Source organism: Anopheles gambiae, chromosome 3 (genome assembly GCF_943734735.2).
Source record: "Anopheles gambiae chromosome 3, idAnoGambNW_F1_1, whole genome shotgun sequence".
NCBI classification, from domain to species: Eukaryota; Metazoa; Arthropoda; class Insecta; order Diptera; family Culicidae; genus Anopheles; species Anopheles gambiae.
This window is the reverse complement of record NC_064602.1, coordinates 9,981,627-10,002,871: the sequence shown is the minus strand read 5'-3', so window position 1 is coordinate 10,002,871 and position 21,245 is coordinate 9,981,627. Positions and strand designations below refer to the sequence as shown.

General features: G+C 47.6%; 2 protein-coding genes across 27 annotated transcripts; one reads left to right on the top strand and one right to left on the bottom strand.

Annotated features, from left to right (window-relative positions):
* Nucleotides 1–144: 144 nt before the first annotated feature.
* Nucleotides 145–15,199, top strand: LOC1277615 (thioester-containing protein 1 allele R1-like). 26 transcript variants are annotated; one of them, XM_061658084.1, is made up of 12 exons: nucleotides 145–527; nucleotides 880–1,144; nucleotides 3,111–3,291; nucleotides 3,397–3,756; nucleotides 3,831–4,814; nucleotides 4,896–5,147; nucleotides 5,213–5,255; nucleotides 9,943–10,129; nucleotides 12,409–12,716; nucleotides 12,788–14,397; nucleotides 14,480–14,633; nucleotides 14,734–15,199. In XM_061658084.1, the coding sequence occupies exons 2-12, from the start codon at nucleotides 1,014–1,016 to the stop codon at nucleotides 14,961–14,963; spliced, it is 4,440 nt and encodes a 1,479-aa protein (XP_061514068.1). In that variant the 5' UTR covers nucleotides 145–527; nucleotides 880–1,013; the 3' UTR covers nucleotides 14,964–15,199. The 26 variants fall into 26 exon arrangements, with proteins under 26 accessions (XP_061514068.1, XP_061514064.1, XP_061514051.1 ...); XM_061658080.1 differs by lacking the exon at nucleotides 9,943–10,129 and adding an exon at nucleotides 9,181–9,376 and having other exon boundaries at nucleotides 362–527; XM_061658067.1 differs by lacking the exon at nucleotides 9,943–10,129 and adding an exon at nucleotides 11,450–11,696 and having other exon boundaries at nucleotides 375–527.
* On the bottom strand, nucleotides 15,190–19,923 carry LOC1277616 (uncharacterized). The gene is made up of 3 exons (XM_317090.4): nucleotides 19,847–19,923; nucleotides 17,098–17,794; nucleotides 15,190–16,163 (listed from the first exon to the last, which is right to left on the bottom strand). Exons 2-3 carry the CDS (start codon nucleotides 17,341–17,343, stop codon nucleotides 15,978–15,980), a joined length of 432 nt encoding a protein of 143 aa, XP_317090.2. The 5' UTR covers nucleotides 17,344–17,794; nucleotides 19,847–19,923; the 3' UTR covers nucleotides 15,190–15,977.
* Nucleotides 19,924–21,245: the final 1,322 nt, after the last annotated feature.

Here is a 21,245-nt window from a genome sequence, read left to right as displayed (position 1 = left end):
GAGCTGGTTGAGCCGGTTTTGATGATCGAGCCGGTGTTTTTTGTCCGTGTCCATGTATTGGTGCGTTCTTGGGGGATGAATTAACCCTTGGAAGCGTTGACTGAAGATGATCGAGTGTGGAAAGCAGAAAACATTCGTTATAGGTAATAAAAATTCAAGAAAGGATAAAGCGAAATTGGCAGCTCCAAAGACACTGTTGTGTAAGAGGTGTTTATTAAACATTGCCCTTAAGGTACTGAGGATCTACCGTACCTACCGCGATGCAACAGGAGACCGGTTCCGATGCAAGCCCGGACGTACACACATACACACGCATAGACGGATGAAAGTGCGTGATCACACAACATCGTTCAGCCGAAGATCGCGATCTCGCGTTCGGCCAAGTCGGGTCCCGTGGAGTGAGAGCAGCGGTTTGGAGCTTTGCGTATAAAGCCTAACGACCGAACAGGTTGCAGGTTTAGTTCGTGCTCCACTACCGAACCGATCGGTGCCAGGGGTGACGCTGTGCATCAGTGATTTTTTCTATTGTAGGTGTGTTTGTTTGTGGCTCTTATGTGAATGTGTGTGTGTCTATTTGTACTTGATCACACCCCCGCGACATTGTGATCTTGTGCCGCGCAACCCCCCAAACCGACCCCTTTCCAGCTAATCTGTTCCCATCTCGCTCTACCTGTTTCCGTACCGTGTGCTGCGACGCAGCGCACTACAACTTCCTATTGTGATGGCCCTGCTCGTAGTGAACTCATTAGCGGGACAGTTAAAGAGTGCACCGTTTTTTTTTTTTAGTTCATTGTTGTTCAATTTTCGCAAATTGTGCGGGGAATTACCGTGCGTTATTTGTTGCGGTTTCTCACTAATCGTATTTTTATTCCCTAACAGCGCTTGTGATTGTTGTGTGTTAACAGTAGTAGCTTCGTAGAACTGATTTCGTTTGCCCAATACCGTTGGCACAGTGCACAAAGGAAAGCCTGATTTGTGTCGCGAGAAGCTAAGGCTTAAGGTCGCATAGCGTTATGCGACGTTCAACGATGTTCGCATCGAAGAAGGACCCGGCGATCCGGATCCTGTCGACATCGTCTTCGTCGCTGCTGGCAGTGTGCCTGGTGCTGAGTGTAGTGCTTGTACCAGCGGTGCAGTGTGAGGGGTTAGTATGCAAATTGGTGATTTATTTGTTTAGCATTTCAGTCAACAGAAGATTTAGAATTTAAGACGCGAATGAAGATCGGTCAACGTTTCGGTCGAGAAGATTCGTTCGAAACACTGCACTCCGCAGATGGTTGCGTGTGTCGTCGGCATAAAAAGCCATGGGGACGGTGACGAAATCGTTGCAGAAAGTGGTCGAACCGCTTTTTGTCTCCACCATACGATCGTCGAGACACGACGCGAGGCGACACAGTGGAGGACGTGTGTCTTCCGTTTTTGGTCAGGAAGCACAAACAACCTCTGCTGATTCAAGCGACTTGGAGCTGTTGTCGTTCGTATAGTGACCATTCTGCTGTTAGGTTAGAGTTTGAAGAGTGACTGACACACACTCATACAGACACACATACCGTGCGTCGGTGTACAACTGGAAGCGATCGCGGGCAGTTTATGCGTAGGACACGATCTTGGGGTTGTTGGGCTCATTGTTTACCTTCCTCGTTGGTGACGCATTCTTGTGAGTGTGTGTGTGTGTGTGCGTGTCAGTGTGTTCGGTACTGGAGCATGCAAACACCAACCTACACGAATCGCCGTGAGGTCATTACTTATTCCAGTCAGCGTTCCGATCGTGTGTATCGACGAATATGTCTCTTTTTTATTCAGGTGACGACTCATAGCAAAAAGCGCAGAATAGTTCGTTCCCTACAAAAACGAGCAATGCCACTAAAAAGTAAAACCTTTCCAGCAACACAATACATCATCTTCAAAATTCTGGAAATCCCAAAACATAAAGCATTGCAGAAGAATGAAACGGCAAAAGAAGACCACCGCACGAACCCATCCCAGGCTCCAATCGGACACGTTGCGTGACCTTGACTCATCCGCAGCTGCGATCGCCATGGCGAGCGAATCTTCGCAAGCGAGCTCACTCGGAAATAACCTCACCCGTTTTGGTGAAGGTCATTCTTTCCGTAACGCCCTGCTGTAGCTGAGATTACATAAGCGTGAAGCGTCCCGAGCATTGGCGAACAGCGTATAGCGCATGAAAGCCTGCGATCTGACTGACCATCGTACTCCAAACAGCTGCAAAGAAGCGTTGAACCACCGTGAGGTACGATCCGCGTTACCTCCACCAAAGCAGAGGCCCCGATAATGGAAGCTGATTAGCAAACGGGGGAGCAACAGAACACAAAAAAGAGGAGAAGGAATAAATAAAGTTTCCACTCGATGTTGCTCGTTCGCATCAAAACACAGCCATTAGGCTGCTGATCAGCTTTGGAGGTATTTTGGAGGCCTTCAAATATACACGAATCAAATAATACATCGTACCCGGGTACGAGTACACTGATTCTAGGGTGTGATGCATCGACAATTGCAGTTGGCATGTTTTGGCTCCTTTTATGGAGCTGTTATTTCTCTTCTAATGACCCTACTGGATGCGTTTAATGTACGCTCAGGTAGGGGAACCGAACAATAAGCTGCAGATGATGTCACTATTTTTAACAATCGAACGTTAACTAGAGTGTTTGTTGGGAAATGATGCGTTCTTCGTGCATCGGCGCTGATTTGCTTTACGTGTTTAGAATTTTAGCACCAGGAAGTGCAACAACAAACACATTAATGCATTAGAAGATGAGGTCGGTTTTATTGCGTCAGATTAGCTCACCCAGTGAAGCGTGTGGGAAAACGTGCTCCACCCTGGGTACGCTAACTGAAAAGGTATCACAAACGATTTGGTGGGATTTTTGCTGTTGTTATCACTAACGTTAAATCTAGAATGGGCGTGATACTTTCTACCACATTCGACCGGATATTAGACTTCGTATCCTGCCTAATGGGTATAATTTACGATTTACACGTGATTGGTAGATTGCCTGACACATTTGTTTAATTGCACCTTGTACAGCGAGTGCCACTCGAGCTAATCGAATTGTTTTATGTTTATTTTGTTCCTTTTCCCATCTCATCAGCCACTACTCGATCGTGGGTGCGAAACTGCTCCGGCCTAACTCCGAGTACCATGTAGCGGTAACGAACCAGGATGTGAGCGAACCGATCCGTTTCAGCCTTGCCATTACGGATGCAAGCAGCGTGATCGCCAAACAGGAGATTACGCTGAACACCGGTGAAACGCGGCTCGTACCGTTCGCTGTAAGTATATGCCCCCCTCGGGTTTCCATCCACTCGGGCAGGGTGCAGGTTGCTCGTTGCAGCTGTAGAATTGTTTTTAATTTCCCTTTATTGTGACACGCTTAGATTGGTGATATTTCCGAGTCGTCGTACAAGCTGGTCGCCGAAGGGTTATCGGGCCTAACCTTTAAGAACGAAACCGATTTGGAGTATCAGCAGAAGAGCTTCTCGGTATTTGTGCAAACGGACAAATCCATCTACAAGCCGGGCGATACGGTGCGGTTCCGTGTGCTGGTACTCGACCCGAACACCAAACCCCTCCAGAAGGCGGACAACATTAGCGTGCACATTAACGACGCTAAAGCGAACCGCATCAAGCAGTGGAAGGAGGGCAAGCTGGTGAAGGGTGTGTTCGAGTCGGAGCTGACCCTCTCGACCGCCCCGGTGCTGGGCGCGTGGACCATCAACGTGGAAGTGCTGGGATCGGTACGTATAGCGCCCCAATTTCTGAAAGTCAGGCAGTGTTGTGACCTGGTATTGTATTTTTTTTACTTTACCAGAAACACAACAAAGTTTTTGAGGTGGATGAGTATGTGTTGCCGAAGTTTGAGGTTACGGTTGAGTCGCCCGGCATCACCACGTTCAAGGATGGTAAGGTGAAGGCGATCATTCGCTCGAAGTACACGTACGGCAAGCCGGTGAAGGGTGAGGCAACCGTGTCGGTCAGTCCCGAGTTCCAGTTCCATTACGTGCAGCCGTTCGCTAAGGATGTGATCACGCGCAAGGTGATCCCGATCGATGGCAAGGGTTCGGTTGAGTTCGATCTGCGCGAGGATATCCATCTGGAGGGTGATTACTCGCGTAACATCGTCATTGAGGCGGTGGTGGAGGAAGAGCTAACTGGACGGAAACAGAACGCCTCCGCCAAGGTGATGATCTACGATCGTCGCTACAAGATGGAGCTGGTAAAGTCGGACGATAACTTCAAGCCTGGGCTGCCGTACACGGCGTGGCTGAAGGTGTCCTACCAGGATGGTGCGCCAGTGCAGGACCAAACGAATCCGGTCGAAGTAAAGCAGTCTTCGTTCGAAAGCACCACATCGGTGCAGAACTACACGCTCGATCAGAACGGTATGGCAAAGCTAGAGATCAACACCGAGGTGAACAGCTCGTACATCAACGTGGTCGGTGTGTATCTGGGCCAGGAGTTTTATCTGCACGGCATTTCGAAGGCCGAATCGGACGTGGATTCGTACATTCGCGCTCAGGTGCTGACGGAGATGCCGCTGGTCGGTAAGGATGTGCTGGTGGAGGTGACCTCGACCAGCCCGATGAAGTACTTCACCTACCAGCTGCTCGGACGAGGAGATGTGCTGCTGAGTAATACGATCGCTGTGCCGGAAAGCAAAACGCAGTCGTTCAAATTCCCCGCCACCTTTGCGATGGTACCGAGGGCCAAGCTGGTTGTATACTATATTGCCCCGAACGGGGATATGGTCAGCGACAGCAAGGTGATCACCTTTGACAGTGAGCTGCAAAACTTTGTAAGTGATCGCGAGAGTCCCCTTCGTAGTTCAAGGTCAAGGCGTAGCGTTGTAATGGTAGGTTTACATTTTGATTTCTAGATGAAAGTAAGCCTCTCGAAGGAGCAGTCGAAACCGGGTCAGGATGTGGAGATCAGCATCAGCACCAATCCGGACTCGTACGTCGGACTGCTCGGTGTCGATCAGAGCGTGCTGCTGCTCAAGAGCGGTAACGATATTACCAAGCAGCAGGTGTTTAGCGAGCTGGAGAAGTACGAGGAGCGCTCGTACGGGTTCTATCGCAGGAAGAAGCGTTTCGCATGGAATCCGCATGCTGAACATCGGGATTTTAGTGTGAGTAGTGGAGCAGGGAGTTTGAGAATCGATTTTAGTTGTAACCAAAACTGAATTAATTACAGACCGTCGGTGCATTTGTGATGTCGAACGCGAATGACCCTCCCCGTAAGTATGAACAAATATACTAGAAATCGTTATTCCATCTTTCGAACAGGTAAAATCTCAGAGCGGCTACAGGCGTTAAACAATTTGATTGCTTAACGATCATAGAATAGCACTCATTAGAGTTGATTGAGTGTTTTTAGGCACTGAGCAGTCAAGGTGATAGGATCCACTTACTACGAATGATCACAAATGACTGCTTCCCCTTCGCAGAAATCCATCCAGTGTTCTTTAGCTTACCTGCACTTGCTGCCCCGCCAGGAGTCATAATCACTTCTGCAAGACCTTTTGTCGCCGCCACGGCACTATCAGCTAGCTCGCCTGTGGCGAGTGATCCAATCGTTGTTAGGCGAACATTCCCAGAGTCATGGATATGGGAAAGTGATGAAGGGTTTGTACTGCTGCTGCTGTTACTGCTGCCGTCGCTTTACCTTCAATGTGGCAATCCGTCTTTCATGCGTAGAATTTGCGTTCAATATAACCTTCCTCCTTCTTCTACGTCTTCTGTTCATGCTTGGTAGGCAGTATCGTAACTATGGGTAATCGATCTATGTTCCATCAATTTCATACGCCAGTAAGACCCATCGTTTTCTCCTCTCGCGGTTCCATTTGATTGGAACGTGTTCAAAAGGGACATGATCGTGCGCACTTGACGGCTAAATTCTCGGCTTGCTTATCACAGGGTCGGCCGTTTTGCGCTGCTGTGACGACACAGACGATTTGCTCGATATACGCGTGGCCGAGGAGGACAGAATTGGTAGTGCACTGGAGTACGCACCGAGCACGTTAAGCTCTGCCCCAATCAGTGAGGGGCCAGTGGTTCGGAAAAGCTTTCCCGAATCATGGATATGGCACACGATCGCCAGGTTTGTCCTCGTACTCGTACTTTTGCGACTTACTGTACTGTGCAAAGAAAGCAACTAACATAACCACTTTCGGAGAATGGAATGGTTTTTAAACCAAGCCTTTTGGATTCAGGAATTCAACAGGTTGAGCGAATCGGAAATGGTGGATTTACACAGGCTTAGAGACTGACCCATCTTTCCCCTTCATCTTCATACACAACGGTACCATTGTATTCCATTTTGCAGGTTAAAAGGAAAACAAAAACACACACACATTTTGCAGGAGCTAAAATCAAAACTTGTAGTTGAAGGTTCGGGACTTGTCGCGTTGTTTGTTCGTTGGTTTAATGTTCAAGTAATGTTGTCGTACGTTTTTATTATTTTATCATTCAACTAAGCATTGATCTTCCCAGAGCTCGCGTTTCCGGAAGCCATTGCGTTTGCCTCTCCTTCCCTGGGCGCCAGCGCGGGCATACCGAGTGCTGATGGTCCCACCGTAAGGAAAGATTTTCCGGAATCGTGGATTTGGTATAGCGCGGCCGAGGAAGGGTGCGTACTTTCTTTTTGTTGGTGGTGTTTTTTGTTTGTATTGTTATTATTTTGATTTCGATTTGTTTTCCTTCCATTGCTAGTACCTTCTCTATCCTCTATCTCTTTTTTGTATGGTGGAAGATTTAGTAAAACGATTGTGCTATTAATGTGTTTAATATTGTGTAATTATTTGTGAGTAGCGCAAGTGGACCAAAAGGTATAGGAATAGAGTGGACATAGTTTCTTAATAGCAACCACACTTACCATCGATTTGTACAGTATAGTATGTTAACGTAGATTTGTCATTAATTTGTAAAATTTTCGTGAAAAAGCTTCAGCATTTTAGCGACCTAAGTACGTTTTACAAAAGGCTGATCCCTTGATAATGAAGTAAAATGCACTACTAGGCAACATACTCTTCTTGGGTTCGAGTCTTGGTGGTTCATGGCCTCCTCATAAATAAGATTTCTCACAGATAATCATTGCCGAACGTTATGAGGGTCTGTTGTATTATGAGATGAACCAACGATCACTGAAAGCTCGATTCCATCCACAGGAACAATAAAGCTGATTAGAACTCAGTTTCATCGTAGGCGTCTAATGTCCCGTGTAAATGTGCACCATAGACAGTATTTTCGTAGAGGTCCAGTGCCCCGTACAAAGCTGCACCATGAGGGCGTTCTTGCGCACGCTTCGTTGCAAAAGTATGAACCAACTGTCCTTCCCAGAAAATCCTTCCCAGAATGTTGGCTTTGGAGTAGCATTGCAGCTATAAAGTTTGTAAATTTTTTTTCTCCAACTTTTTGATAATTCGGAACAATCATACCGTTACACCATAGTATCATACTGGGAAAATGTTTCGTTCTACAAAATATCTACTAATAATCAAATACATTCCAATGGAGATATGTGTTCTGTATAAGTTGTCTACGCTCAGCCTAAATTTCCGAGAAGACGTTAGCTCATACATCTGTATCTGGAAATACTAATTCCCATGAGAAATGAAAAGTTGTTGTGTATTACAGAGTCCACACAACAAGAGTAAAAGGGAAGTCGAAGCCTCGCACAGGTCTTCTTCCCGCACATATAGCGCTGAGACTAAAACCGGGATTAGGCGCCGCTTCCCAAATGAACGAACCTGTCGTCCGGAAATCTTTCCCAGAGACCTGGATCTGGAGTAGCTTTCCAGCTCTCGGGTTTGTGCAGTTGTGTTTCTCTATCTTATCTACTCTTTGTCCGTATTGAATATGATCATGCAACCCTTCAGGCAACGGAATGTCCACTAACACTCAAACTTATTCAAATGCAGACGATTCTTTACTGTGCGAGATGCCAGCATGTCCTTTTTCCATGTTATGTGCTAGTGATGTTTCCAAGCTTTATCTTAACCCCATCTCTCGATCGCCGTCTACTCTTCGCGCAGAGTATTACATGCCATTCCATAGGGCGGGAATGGAAGGAGTACCGATGGTGCAAATGGCTGCCATTCCAGTCGCAGATGTATATTTTGCGGAATCGGAGGTTGATTCTGGCCCTCCAGCATCACCGGCACTGGTGACTCGCAAAGAGTTTCCCGAAACGTGGCTGTGGCAAACGATCGCTTCGGCAAGGTGGGCTATGCGTTACATTTCATTAAAGTTTTGTTTTCCTTTACTGTTTGCTTGACACTTCACTCGTGATGTAGGGAGGGGTATGGGTAGTTCAGCGCATGGTTTTGTAAGATAAACGCAACTCTTTGATCGTAAGACGGGAGAATGATCCTCTCTGGGCACTGGTTCTTATCATCTGCACGCGATTATTCTTCTCTGCACTCGACACTATTCTACTTCCAGGCTTTGTAGATTTCAAATTCGGTAGTCCTGACTCTCTCCATACCTTCTAGAAGTGGAAACCAGTTGTTCGCTTAATCAACTTATTCTTAGCTCTATTTCTTGATCATCGTGTCCTCTTCGCACAGGTCCTTTCGTATTGTACTTCCATCGGGCGGGCCTTCCTGGTATGATGATGCCGCTGGCAGCTAGTGCAAGCGTTGTGACACGAGTTGCTCCAGTAGCAAAATTTGGTGCAGGCGCCTTTGCTCCTGTACAATCGGCACCGGTTCGCAAAGAGTTCCCCGAAACGTGGCTGTGGCAAACGATCGCTCCAGCAAGGTGGGCTATGCGCTGTTCTTTTCTTTGTCTGCCGATTTCCCTTTCCTCACCAATTGCTTAACATTCCACTCGTTCAAGGCAAGGCCGTGCATGACTACGTGGGTCAGCTAACATGTTGTGTTCGTAAATCAGGAGAGCTGTTCCTGTTTGTTTTGTGCATCATTTGTTGTACTAAACTAAATTATATACAAATCATTCGCTACTGTGACTCTGATACAGTCTCTCAAAACAAGTGTCCAGCGTTTTTGTCCTCAAATTCTCTGGACTTGTATATTAGCATATGCCCTAAAAAGGGAGCTTTTTTATAGCGCAATCGTTTCCACACTATGTGAATGTTGCGTAGTCGCTACGATTAATCACAACTACGTTTCTCGATCACCATGGTCGTCACTCTTTGCACAGAGCGTTTCAGATATGTCTCGCTAATGATGCCCATGGCAGCTTTTGGGACCAGTATCAGTCTACGATCCGGTCCAGTTACAAGGCCTTTTAGCGGGCTCGCGGCACCGGGAAGGGCACCGGTCCGTGCTTCCGCACCTGCTCCAGTTCGTAAAGAGTTCCCCGAAACGTGGCTATGGCAAACGATCGCTCCAGCAAGGTGCGTTACCTTTCTTTGCATATCGGTTTACCTTTTCCTCGTCGTTTGCTTGACATTACACTCGTGCTGTAAGGGATCAAGCCGTGCATGATGATGTGAGACAGCTAATACTTTGTGTTCGTAAATCAGGGGAATGTTTGTGGTTATGTTTTGGATCATTATTTGTACTAAACCTGTTACCACAGCCAGTAGTTATAAACACATCATTCGTGAACGATTCTCATGCAGTCCCCCCAATCGTGCTGATGCCGATGGCAGCTATGGGATATACTGTAACATCTGCCGTTGTAAAAAGGCCTTTCAGTAGGCCTCGCGTTTTAGCACCTGCTCCAGTTCGTAAAGAGTTCCCCGAAACCTGGCTGTGGCAAACGATCTCAAGGTGGGCTATGCGCGTTTCCTTTCTCTGCACTCCAGTATATCTACCTTCACTTTTTATTGGTAAAAAAGAATAGTTTTTATGTGTCCTATCATTGCCCCACGCTATCAACACCTTGCACTTCCAGTTGTATTTCTTTGGATTGGGCCACCATGTAGGATTTTATGTTGTTGTATCTAACTATTTGCAGAAAAGCATTATTATCTTGAAAACATGTTCTTCCTGGGGTCGGCAGTGAGTGCAGGAATCGATGTAGCCAGGCCAGAAATGATCTCGTTTGATCGCGCGTCTGATGCGATTCCTGCAATGCCAGCTGAGGCTCCGGTAACCATCCGGAGAGACTTTGTCGAAACGTGGCTCTGGCTGTCGAGTGTCAGGTTCGTTTCCAAGCTTTCACTGTAGATTCTTTGTTGTAGAGTTTGTTAGCTGTTGTCCCACGATTTAGTACGGTTCGTACGGGGTCCTCGTTTTCTATCATGGATGTGCATGTACTCGTACTCCGTAATCGATCGAAATCATACCGTATACTCGTCCATTAAAACATACCACTTGTGTCGTCAATGTAAATGTGTCTATATATGTGTGTGTGTTTGTCTTCAAAACCAGTGCCGTTAGCTCCCATCCAAGAGAATCCTTTCTTGTATAACACCATGAACAATAAGCCAAATGCAGTGGGAGTGGCACCCGCCTTCCGACAGGCCCAACGATTTGGTGGGTCACACTTTCCCGCTATTCTGCCTATCTGCCTGCGCACATCTGTAAGAAAAACATTTCCCGACCGTTGGCTCTGGGAAGGTGAAGACTCTGGGTATGTACTTTAGAGCTATTGGCGCGTGATCGCTTTCGTTTGGACGAGTTTTGGGGGGGGTGGGCTGTTTGCAGTGTGATCTTGATGGGGCGGAAACAATCGAAACAAAACTAAAATCCGGTTCCATGATTCTATTCCAGGTTGTTCGCTCATTCTTCGCAAAGCATTATCAATAATCAAACTTCTTTCATATCGGTTTTTGTTAAAGATTTTATTGTGGACAACATTTCGAATCGTTTTTATGCGGCTAGACCCATAGCGCTTAGTGCGTTTGCTAAAGGCACTGCCCCAGTGGTGAAGTTGAGCTATGATTCGGGCAGCCCTGCTCCTGCTACGGTTGTGCCGGTGCGCAAAGAGTTCCCCGAGACATGGCTCTGGCAGACCATAGCTGCTGAAAGGTTCGAGAAGTCCTTTTTGCTTTTCTTTTCTTCTTTCTGTAGCCAACACTTTCGAGTTGGGGAGGAAGTAGTAGTCCTTGTAGCTTGACGAGTAGTTGAGGCCCCGGTTTTGTAGAGTAATCCTGTGTGTTTCGTCTGTGTTGGGTTGTTTGTTTAGTCTGTACTGCAGCAGATACGATATAAGATGTCATCTTAAAGGTGTATGGAATATTGCAAAACACTAAGAAGGATGTAATGATGGCGCACCGAGTATTTCTCATACATGCATTCACAACATCCGGCACAACGTATTCCTCTTTCGACGATCTACTCTATCCCTCTCACTTTCTCTCTCCTTCTGAGCAAAGAACTGTCTGCGATGTGTTGCCAATTGGGGACCTGCCCAGCGCTTTTCACTCCGCCCCAAACGTTATTGAAGTTTACCATTTCCATCAATCCTCACCCCATTTCACCATCTTTCCTATTCCCATTGGATTCAAACATACTTCCAGCCAACAATACGTTGCCCGAGGTACCGATCTATAAGTTTCACCGCGCACCGAACGGTACCGTGCTGTACACGACGATCGAAAAGCCACGTGCGCAGAAGCAACACCACGTGCTGGTAACGAACACGCGGCCCCCGTTGGCCGGTCCGTTCGCGTTCAGTCGCATTCCGCGACCGCACCGTGACATTCCGCGCCTCTTCCTGTCGCAGGAAATTCAAAACACTTGGCTTTTTGACAATACCTACTCCGGGTAAATATTCTGATTCACGGTGGCAGCCGCTCCCAACCACAACAATGTTTTTGTTTTGTAACCAATCTAAAAAAAAAGCAACAACCTCCCACTGCTAAACAGCTGCAGTTGTGCTAGTGAGCTGTGCTTGCGAACAGTTGTACTACTCATTAACAATGCTACTATTACCATGGTTACGAGCTAACTGGACGCCGGCCGTGTGTGTGGACGCCTTCTCTCGGTTTGCTCGCAACGAAGATGTTTGTGTGGAGATTTGGGTACGATCAGGTCGTCAAGATTTTCTGCTGACACCCTTAACTCACCACAGCGAGACGTCAGGATCGTCTTCACCCCAAAAAGCACAAACTTTAATGTTTCACCAACGTTTTGAAGTTTTGTTGAAATTTGTCACAGGTTTTTCTGGCTGGAGTTTATTAAAAAACACACACACGTTCATCATGCTTCTTGGAAATGCGTTACGAAATTCATTACATAAATGCGGTGAGGCCTAACTCGGTGGGGAGATATTCATCCTTCTCATAATACCATTGGGTTTCTTCATGTAATACTAACCTCACGATTGGGGCCATTGAGAGTGTGCTTGGTAATGCGGTGGAATGGGCTTTGCTTGTATTGTGCTTCCCCGGATAACCCGTTTTAAACTCCTAACTCTTGCCATATATTTCCCTGCTACCACTGCTAAATGTCGCTACTTTCCCCCTCAAAAAAACAGCTTCAGTGGAGAGAAGACGCTGCAGAAGAAGGTCCCCGATACGATCACGTCCTGGATCATTACTGGCTTTTCGGTGAATCCAATCTACGGGCTGGGCCTTACGCAGCAGCCTCGCAAGCTGAACGTGTTCCTGCCATTCTTCGTCTCAACGAACCTGCCGTACTCGGTCAAGCGGGGCGAGGTGGTCGCCATTCCGATCGTTGTGTTTAACTACATGGAGGATGATCAGACGGCCGAAGTGGTGCTGCACAACGATGAGCAGGAGTTTGATTTTGCTGACGTGGAGAATGAAGTTGTTGAGTCGAACAGTAAGTTCAAATCCTTATTGAATCCTCATCTCTCATGTGTCTTACGTTGTTGCTCTTCTTTATTTTCGTAGAAGTTGAACTGTTCCGTCAGAAGCGACTGGACATTGCCTCAAACACCGGCAAATCGGTCTCGTTCATGGTGAAACCGAAGAAGCTTGGCCACATCACGATCAAGGTAACGGCGAAAACGAAGATCGCCGGTGATGCGGTTGAGCGTCAGCTGCTGGTCGAACCGGAAGGTCTGCCCCAGTTCATCAACAAGGCCGCCTTTATTGATCTGCGCGCAGCACCAGAACTGACCAAGACGTTCGAGGTGGAAATCCCCAAGAACGCTGTCCCAGACTCGACCCGCATTGAGGTGGCCGTGATTGGCGATGTGATGGGCTCGACCATACAGAACCTGGACTCGCTGATCCGCATGCCGTACGGTTGCGGCGAGCAGAACATGCTCAACTTTGTGCCGAACATTGTCGTGCTGGACTACCTGAAGGCAACCAACAAGCTGACGGCCAACATCGAGGCCAAGGCGAAGAAGTTCATGGAGGCGGGCTATCAGCGGGAGCTGAGCTACAAGCACCGTGACGGTTCGTTCAGTGCGTTCGGTGAGAACGATAAGAGCGGCAGCACCTGGCTGACGGCGTTCGTTGCGCGATCGTTCAAGCAGGCGGCCAATCACATCACGATCGATGAGGGCGTGATCGACAAATCGCTGGAATGGTTGAGCGATCATCAGGCACCGAACGGTAGCTTCCCGGAGGTGGGTGTCGTATCGCACAAGGACATGCAGGGCGGATCCGGCTCGGGTGTCGCCCTTACCGCGTACACACTGATCGCTTTCCTGGAGAACATTAACCTGGTGGATAAGTACAAGAACACGATCAACAAGGCGATCGACTACGTGTACCGCAACACGGAATCGCTGGACGATACGTACGCGCTGGCACTGGCAGCGTACGCACTCCAGCTTGCCGATCACTCGTCGAAGGGGCTCATCCTGAGCAAGCTGGACACGAAGGCAACGACCGACAGTGATTCGAAGTGGTGGCACAAACCGATCCCCGAGACGGAACAGAAGAACCCGTGGTACAGCCGACCCAACTCGGTGAACGTCGAGATGAGTGCGTACGGTATGTTGGCCTTCCTGGAGGCTGGTCTCGACACGGACGCCCTGCCGATCATGAAGTGGCTGATTGGGCAGCGTAACGACAAGGGTGGCTTCCAGTCGACGCAGGACACGGTCGTGGGGCTGCAGGCACTCGCCAAGCTGGCCGCCAAGATCACATCGCCCAACAATGACGTCACGCTGACGGCAAAGATCAATGAAAATCAGGAAAAGCGCATGACGGTAAACGCGGAGAATGGTATGATCCTGCAGAAGTTTGAGCTACCGTCGGCTGCCCGCAACATCGAGATTCAGGCCACGGGCAGCGGCTTTGCCGTGGTGCAGCTGTCCTACAAGTACAACATGAACGTGACCGGCGAGTGGCCACGGTTTGTGCTCGATCCGCAGGTGAACGCGAACACCAATCCGGACTATCTGCATCTGTCGGTGTGTGCGAGCTTTGTACCGTCGGCCGGACAGAACGTGTCGAACATGGCTGTGATGGAGGTGGGCTTCCCGAGCGGGTTTACCGCGGACTCGGATACGCTGCCGTCGTTGGAAAATATGCCATTCATTAAGGTAAGGATTTATTGCCGAGTGATCGCTGATTGAGTTTGAAGCTTTGAAATACGTTTTTTGTATACAATTTCCTCCCCAACAGAAAGTGGAAACTAAGGACGGTGACACGACGGTAGTGCTGTACTTCGACAGCTTGGATCAGCGCGAGCTCTGTCCAACGATCTCCGCCTTCCGGACGCACAAGGTAGCCAAGCAGAAGCCGGCACCGGTTGTAATCTACGATTATTATGACAATTGTAAGTCTTTTTAATTACAAAAACTTCCATTAGACTTTCATTATCGTTAATCAATCATCTGGAATGTCTTTTACCCACACACACACACACACAAAACCAGCTCGTATCGCCCGTCAGTTCTACGACGGACCGAAGGCCTCCCTGTGCGACATCTGCGAAAACGAGGACTGCGGCGAGGCGTGCAGCATCCGATCGCAGAAGCAACGCTCGTCGGACAGTCCCAGCCGCCAGCCGACGGTGGAAGGCACCATGCAGAGCGGCAGTCAAACGGTGCGCGTCAGCTTTTTCACATTCCTCCTGGCAACGCTGCTAGTGCGGATGTTCCACTAGCGGTCGTGGCAGTGCTACGAGATAAGAATAACTTAGAAACCGCACCGACGAGCTCGCCGATTTCGGATTCGCGATTGGGGTGGTTGTTACCAACGGTAATGATGGGAAGCAGGGATGGTACAGTTGCTTTTTTTTTACTAGCAAAAAGACTGTCGAACGAGTGACGTGACTACAACAAAAAACACTACAAAAAAGAAGGCGAGAAATAAAAGGAAATGAAATAATCTTACTAAACATATTAACAGTATCCTCTTTTATTCATTATCAACAGACGTCCGACGTTGGTTTTGTTGGTTTGATAGATTAAAATTAATGTCATTGGCAACGTTGCGCAATTTGATGGAATGTGGCACAATTATTGATTTATTCTGCAGTGTGCGTCCGTAATTGGGCTACCCTCGTTAATCAATGCTCCAAACGTCACTAATTAATTCTTGGCTAGGGCAGGCTATAATAAGAACACAACCGCCAACGGTATTCAATTGTTTCGCCTGACCTACTCAATCTTACGGCCGACCCGGAACCCGAGCTTGTGCGGAGTGGTACGTCGTAGAGCAGGCGATAAACGATGCCGTTCGTACGGGCAGGAAGAAACTACTCAAACAGGCTCCTATCACCAACCATTTTGGGGATTGTTTCAGGTTCCAGGGAGAGTGTACTATGAACCGTGGCTTGGGAGGCTGCAAGATCTTCCTGCTCGCTGTACCTTGGCTTGCCTTGTAGTGTGCTTAAGCTAATCCGTTTCCCTTCAACATTACTCAAATACTGTCGCATCGGAGGTTTTTTTAATTTAAAGCTCTACTACCATGCTTCAGGAGACGCGGGTGCGCTCCCGCACGCTTGTTAATGAGAAACAGAGATGGGACAGATAGAGAAGGGACGAAATAATGCAAATAAATAATCAGTAGAGCATGAAACCGAGCGTTTCAGTTTCGGGCTTGCGATCATGGAAATGGGAGGGAAGGTAAAGAGATAGAGAGAAACATAAGGGAGGAAATGCAAGGGGAAAATGTCCTAATCGGGAAGGTTTGTAAGGGTAAGCTTTCCCACACATCGGTAGATGCACTCGTTCGGGGGCAGTTCTCCAATTTCGTACAGCTTCAGCGACTTGATCGCCATTGCAGAGTGGCCCGCGTTGAGGAAAGCGATCGTAGCATCACGTCCAGCATTCTCCACCAGCACATCATGTCCACCGGGGTGCTGTAGATAAGGAGTAGAAAAGATTAAGTCAGTAAGATAGAACCTGAGGGGACTCGGCTCCGTATTGATCAGTTCGTTGACGCGAGAGAGATTATGTCACTATGTTAGGTAGCGGCTACCCCCCCTGCGGTGCAGATTGGCATCATCTTCTGATAACGTGCCACACGCACCGACTCCCTTTATCAAGTCCATCGCATACTTGCTATGACGTGCCATGGTTCAGGTGCAGGGGGGTTTATTCGCTCTCTCTTTCTGAACAAAAAAAAAAAACACGCTGCACCAAAATCACGATACCTCCAGCACAGTGGCAGACACGATAAAAGATTATCTACAACGTTCGTAAATCAAGTCCTGTCCCTGTTGGTACGTGGCTAGCATCTGTTACTCTCCATCAAGTACCAACTTAGCTACCGAGACAAGTTCTCCAGTAGGTCTCGTAAGACATCTTTTGGTCCCAGATATCAGAAAGACGAGTTGGTACGAAAGCTCTGTCATGCTTGACCTTTTTTTGCTGTGTTGCTCCTTTTTTGGGGATATCAACGAACCATTTGCTTTGAAGATTATCTGAGCACATAAAACACACGCGCTGTAAATATTTGCCGTCTCCTGCAAACACACCCCGCGTGCAGCGTTGTGTGAAAGTCTCCGCATTCGCAATGAACTTGAGAAGCTTGAAGCCAGAGTCTACGTTAGAGCGCGCAAACATGCTGAGCTAGATGTCCGTTGAGAAATTGAATTCCGGAACTGAGTCACGCACTTCCAGTTATGGACACCACACTCTCTTATACATTTCAATGTCTAATCTTCACATCATTCACCCCCGATCTCCTTATCTAACACACGTTCTAGTATAGTGTCAACGAACTAGTTCAAGGTACGCATATCCAAGATCTAAGTGTAACATCAACACATGGACATAGCGTTTGCTGCTTACCAATCGGAGGAAATTCGTAATATCGTACACTCGATCGTACAGCACGATCCAGCAATCGTCGTAGCAATCGTGATAAGCCACCTCGCTGAGCGAAATCACGGGCCGCAGTCGCTGCTGGAGGTTGTTGTTACTATCGGTCCCCGGGACTTTCGTCAGCCGAAGGGCAGCCATTGCTAGCTGCAGTATGGTGGCTGATTGATTGGCGCCCTCGATCGGGCTCTGCACCTGGGCGTCCACGGTGGACATTTTGGCTGCGTAAAGTTTGTTCTTCTTTTTCTAATAAAATCTCACAACTAAGTAGGCACTTCTTGCAGAAGCACACACACACATACACACGCACACGAACAAGTCACAGAGTAGGCAGTGTATAGTAGTAGTTTTGTGCACTCGCTACCAAGGGAGCGAACCGTTTCGAAGCAAACACAGTACGAGACTAAACGCTGTCAAGCGTTTGCGGGGCAGTTTATACAGCGCACGGCAGTGGTACCGCACGGCACTCACACACAGCGTCACAGTTTTTCGTTGGCGTTTGCGTTTCACTACGTCATCGGTGTGGTGGTTTCGGTACCGCACGGTACGTCAGTGTTTTGGCCTCCTGGGGCCCTCCGTGACAGGGGCAGAGACGTCGCAATAGGCGATCGTGCAATCGCTGCTGCTATCTGCTACTGCTGCGCCCTATGCAGCATCTAGGATCGATCTTGTAAGCAAAAACATTGGTAATCAGTAGCAAAATGGAAGGGAAAGATGAAGCAGGGAGGGATTTGTTTGTTTAGGTCTTTTCTGGTGGGCCCGTTTCTGGACCGCCAGATAGGTTTGATGTTGTTGCAGTGATGCGATCGTTTGTGTTTTCTAAGCAGGACAAACACATAGGCCGCAGTTTGTGTGTTATCATTTGCACAGATAAGGATCAAATGAGCTTGACATGATTCATGGGTCCCAAGCCGGCCAGACGATTTTTTGGGAGCTGCGAAAACACATGTAATCTAATTCGCAGGTTTTAGCAAGAAGGCAGAGGCATTTCAAACGAGATAACGAGCTACTGAACCGTGGATCTAGAAGGAGCACTGGGACAGGTTTTTCTCATGCTTCCAGACATTACTATCAGAGCAGTTAGCTGTTGAGATTAAGAATATTGGACTTCCGAATTTGGCGAGCGAAAAACGGTCGAGGTCAGTCCCGCGGAACGGTCCATCTCAATCGCTTATCACCGTCCAATGGCCAAGCGGCAGACTACACTCACTGCAGTTGATTGGATGGCACTTGTACCAAATTCATTATGCAATTCATGATTAATAATCCTGGCAAGTAGGAAACCGCTGCCAAAAACCGGTATACGGTTACTGTCCCATCCAGCGCGATTATCATCGAGTTTTGAGTTCGCCATGGGGTGTGGTTAAAGACTAATTAGCATGGTCCTTGCCGCTGCCTCTGCCTAGTCCTAGGCCCCCAGTTTTAACAGCAAATTCCGAGGAATGTGTTCCACTTTCCATTACGATGGTACGATGGTGGCGGAGAGTGTCTGGAGGTCAATACACCCCGGCACAGTTAGGCCATGTAATGAGGGTTTGTGGAGAGAGCGACCTAAGGGAGAGGGGGAATGCTGCCCAGATCGATGGGACAGTTGTAGGTATTCCGATACCTCGTGCCACGACTCAACTCTCACTAAGCCGCAGCTCAACCTGGATATGGCGCGACTGAGGGGAAGACGCCCATGCTGCTGATGTAAGCCTGTTGGACTTCCTCTACGTTGGAGCTGTGTGTAGGCTGTGCATTTTGGTAACACGAGAACAATTTGTCTGGCGACGGAGTGTGACGTCGACCGCAATTCTGAAGTGACGTTTCACGGCCGACGGCTTCACTGCACGCGATTCATTTTCTCGCTCTCACTTGCCCCTCCCTGTTCAGGTGCTCTGCCTGGTTGCTTTCTATTTCAGCCTGTTCTACCCCGGCAACATGCGTAAGGATTCGTTCGGCAAATAATAAAACCACAGTGTCTCTTTATTCGCATAAATTAAAGTTACTTCGAGAGTATTCCCGAGCATTCCATATCAGGCGATTGCATGTTGAATTATTTGGTCTGATTTGAGGATTTTTGCTGGCAGTTGAGTTCAAAAGTAGAACTCACAGCAACAACAAAAAACAGAATCAGGACAAACCTCTCCTCTTCTAACTCCCTGTGAATCACGACCGACATTTTCTCCGCATGGTTGCGAATTAAATATATGCTAGCAGAGGCGGCACGCGCTTTTTTTGTGCGCCTCCCCAGTTGGCTTATGTTGGCCGCCGGTAAAGTAGTCCGCAACGCAATCACCGCACTGGCGTAGGGCCGCGTTGATAATAATAAAAATAACTCGCCACACGCGTTCGGATTAGCGTGGCGTTGCGCCAATAAAAGAATTTGAGTATTGAGTATGCACACAAAAAATGCCGTTACGGATTGTGCCAGATTAGTGTAATTGTTCTGGAATAAATTGAAATTAAGCTTGTGTGTGTGTGTGGTTGTGTGTGGGCCAAGGCTGGAATTTCATCATTTTGTGTAAAACTTGAAGGCTGGCTTCCTCCTTGTGAAACATGCCGCCACGGCGGGGCAAATGCAAAACTAAAACGCACATCACACGTGATCGATTCCGTCAGTAAAAATGTGTTGCGTTGCGCATCCAGAACGGTGAATAACAACGTGCTTTTATGGATGTTTTTAATAAGACGTTATTTTTCGGTAACTATGAACGATGGCGATGATAATGATTACCTTGAACGCTGTTTTCCACGTGACAATTCACATCACAGAGTTGCTCGGTTTTATTCGTTTTGCGCAAAACAACCGCGCGATCGATTTGAAATTGATCAACGGGAATATATACACATCCTGACATTCGTAACCGCGCGATGATTCCGTGTCGCGTGTGCTCCCGCGGGAAAAGCTAATCTCTCGCGCCGATCGCTCAGAGCCCTTTGCCTTTTCGGCTATTAATAATGGTTCGTTGCTAGTGTATTTACTGCAAATAGGTTTATGGGTTGTTGCTGGTGTTTTGTGCCGGTGCATGCAACTCGAAACGATCGGTGCTGCTTGATAGTGCTGGAAACAAGCTTCCTATTATTTAGCAACGGACAATTATTTCATCAGATTTTTCAGATCCCCGTTAAACCCAGGCAGGCACGTGGTGCGATGATGATTGTAACGGTCGGGGGTGTGAAAAAAATGTGCTCTGAAGATGAAAACAGATGACTACAATGTGGAATTCAGAGCAGAGCATGCTGTGCTTTGGCAGCAAATAGGTTTTTTTTTTGCAGAATGACGTTGGGAAACTTGGAATATAGGGAATAGAGACCCTAGGAAGGTTGAGAAGGGAGGAAATTGCTATAGGGTACCAAACTGAGATTTAATTTCAATTTAACCACGATACTTTCTAACAATATCGTTGATAGCCTTGTTATAAATAGTTTGTTTTAGTATTTGAACAAATCACACCTTAAAGGGATGCAAGGGAAGTTTGAGACAGCATTTTGTTCGTGCGAAAAATTGCGACCAAGAAGTTTGCGACCAAGAAGTTTGCGACCAAGAAGTTTGCGACCAAGAAGTTTGCGACCAAGAAGTTTGCGACCAAGAAGTTTGCGACCAAGAAGTTTGCGACCAAGAAGTTTGCGACCAAGAAGTTTGCGACCAAGAAGTTTGCGACCAAGAAGTTTGTTACCAAGAAATTTGCGACCAAGAAATTTGCGACCAAGACATCTACACTAAGTTTTTGAAGTACTTGGGAACTGAGGAACTGTGTACGGGGAGCTTGTTCCATTAGAGGTTTGAACCCATGACGGGCATGTTGTTACGACGTGCTTCACGAATGTACAATAGTCCCCGAGATACATGGCACCTCTTATACGCGGATTCGTAGATACGCGGTCTTCTAAATTTGACAGTTCTTTGAGTAAATTGTACTGATTTGACACATCAATTGTAAAACGCCAAATAATTCTCTTTTGATCGAATGTTAAAAACCATTTCAAAAGGTTTAAAACAATTATATACAGCCATAATCATATCAAATAATTAATTAATGTTAAATTACTGGGGGCGGTTCCGTGGTACAGTCGTCAACTCGAACGACTTAACGTCATGGGTTCAAACCTAGAATGGACCGTACCCCCGTTAT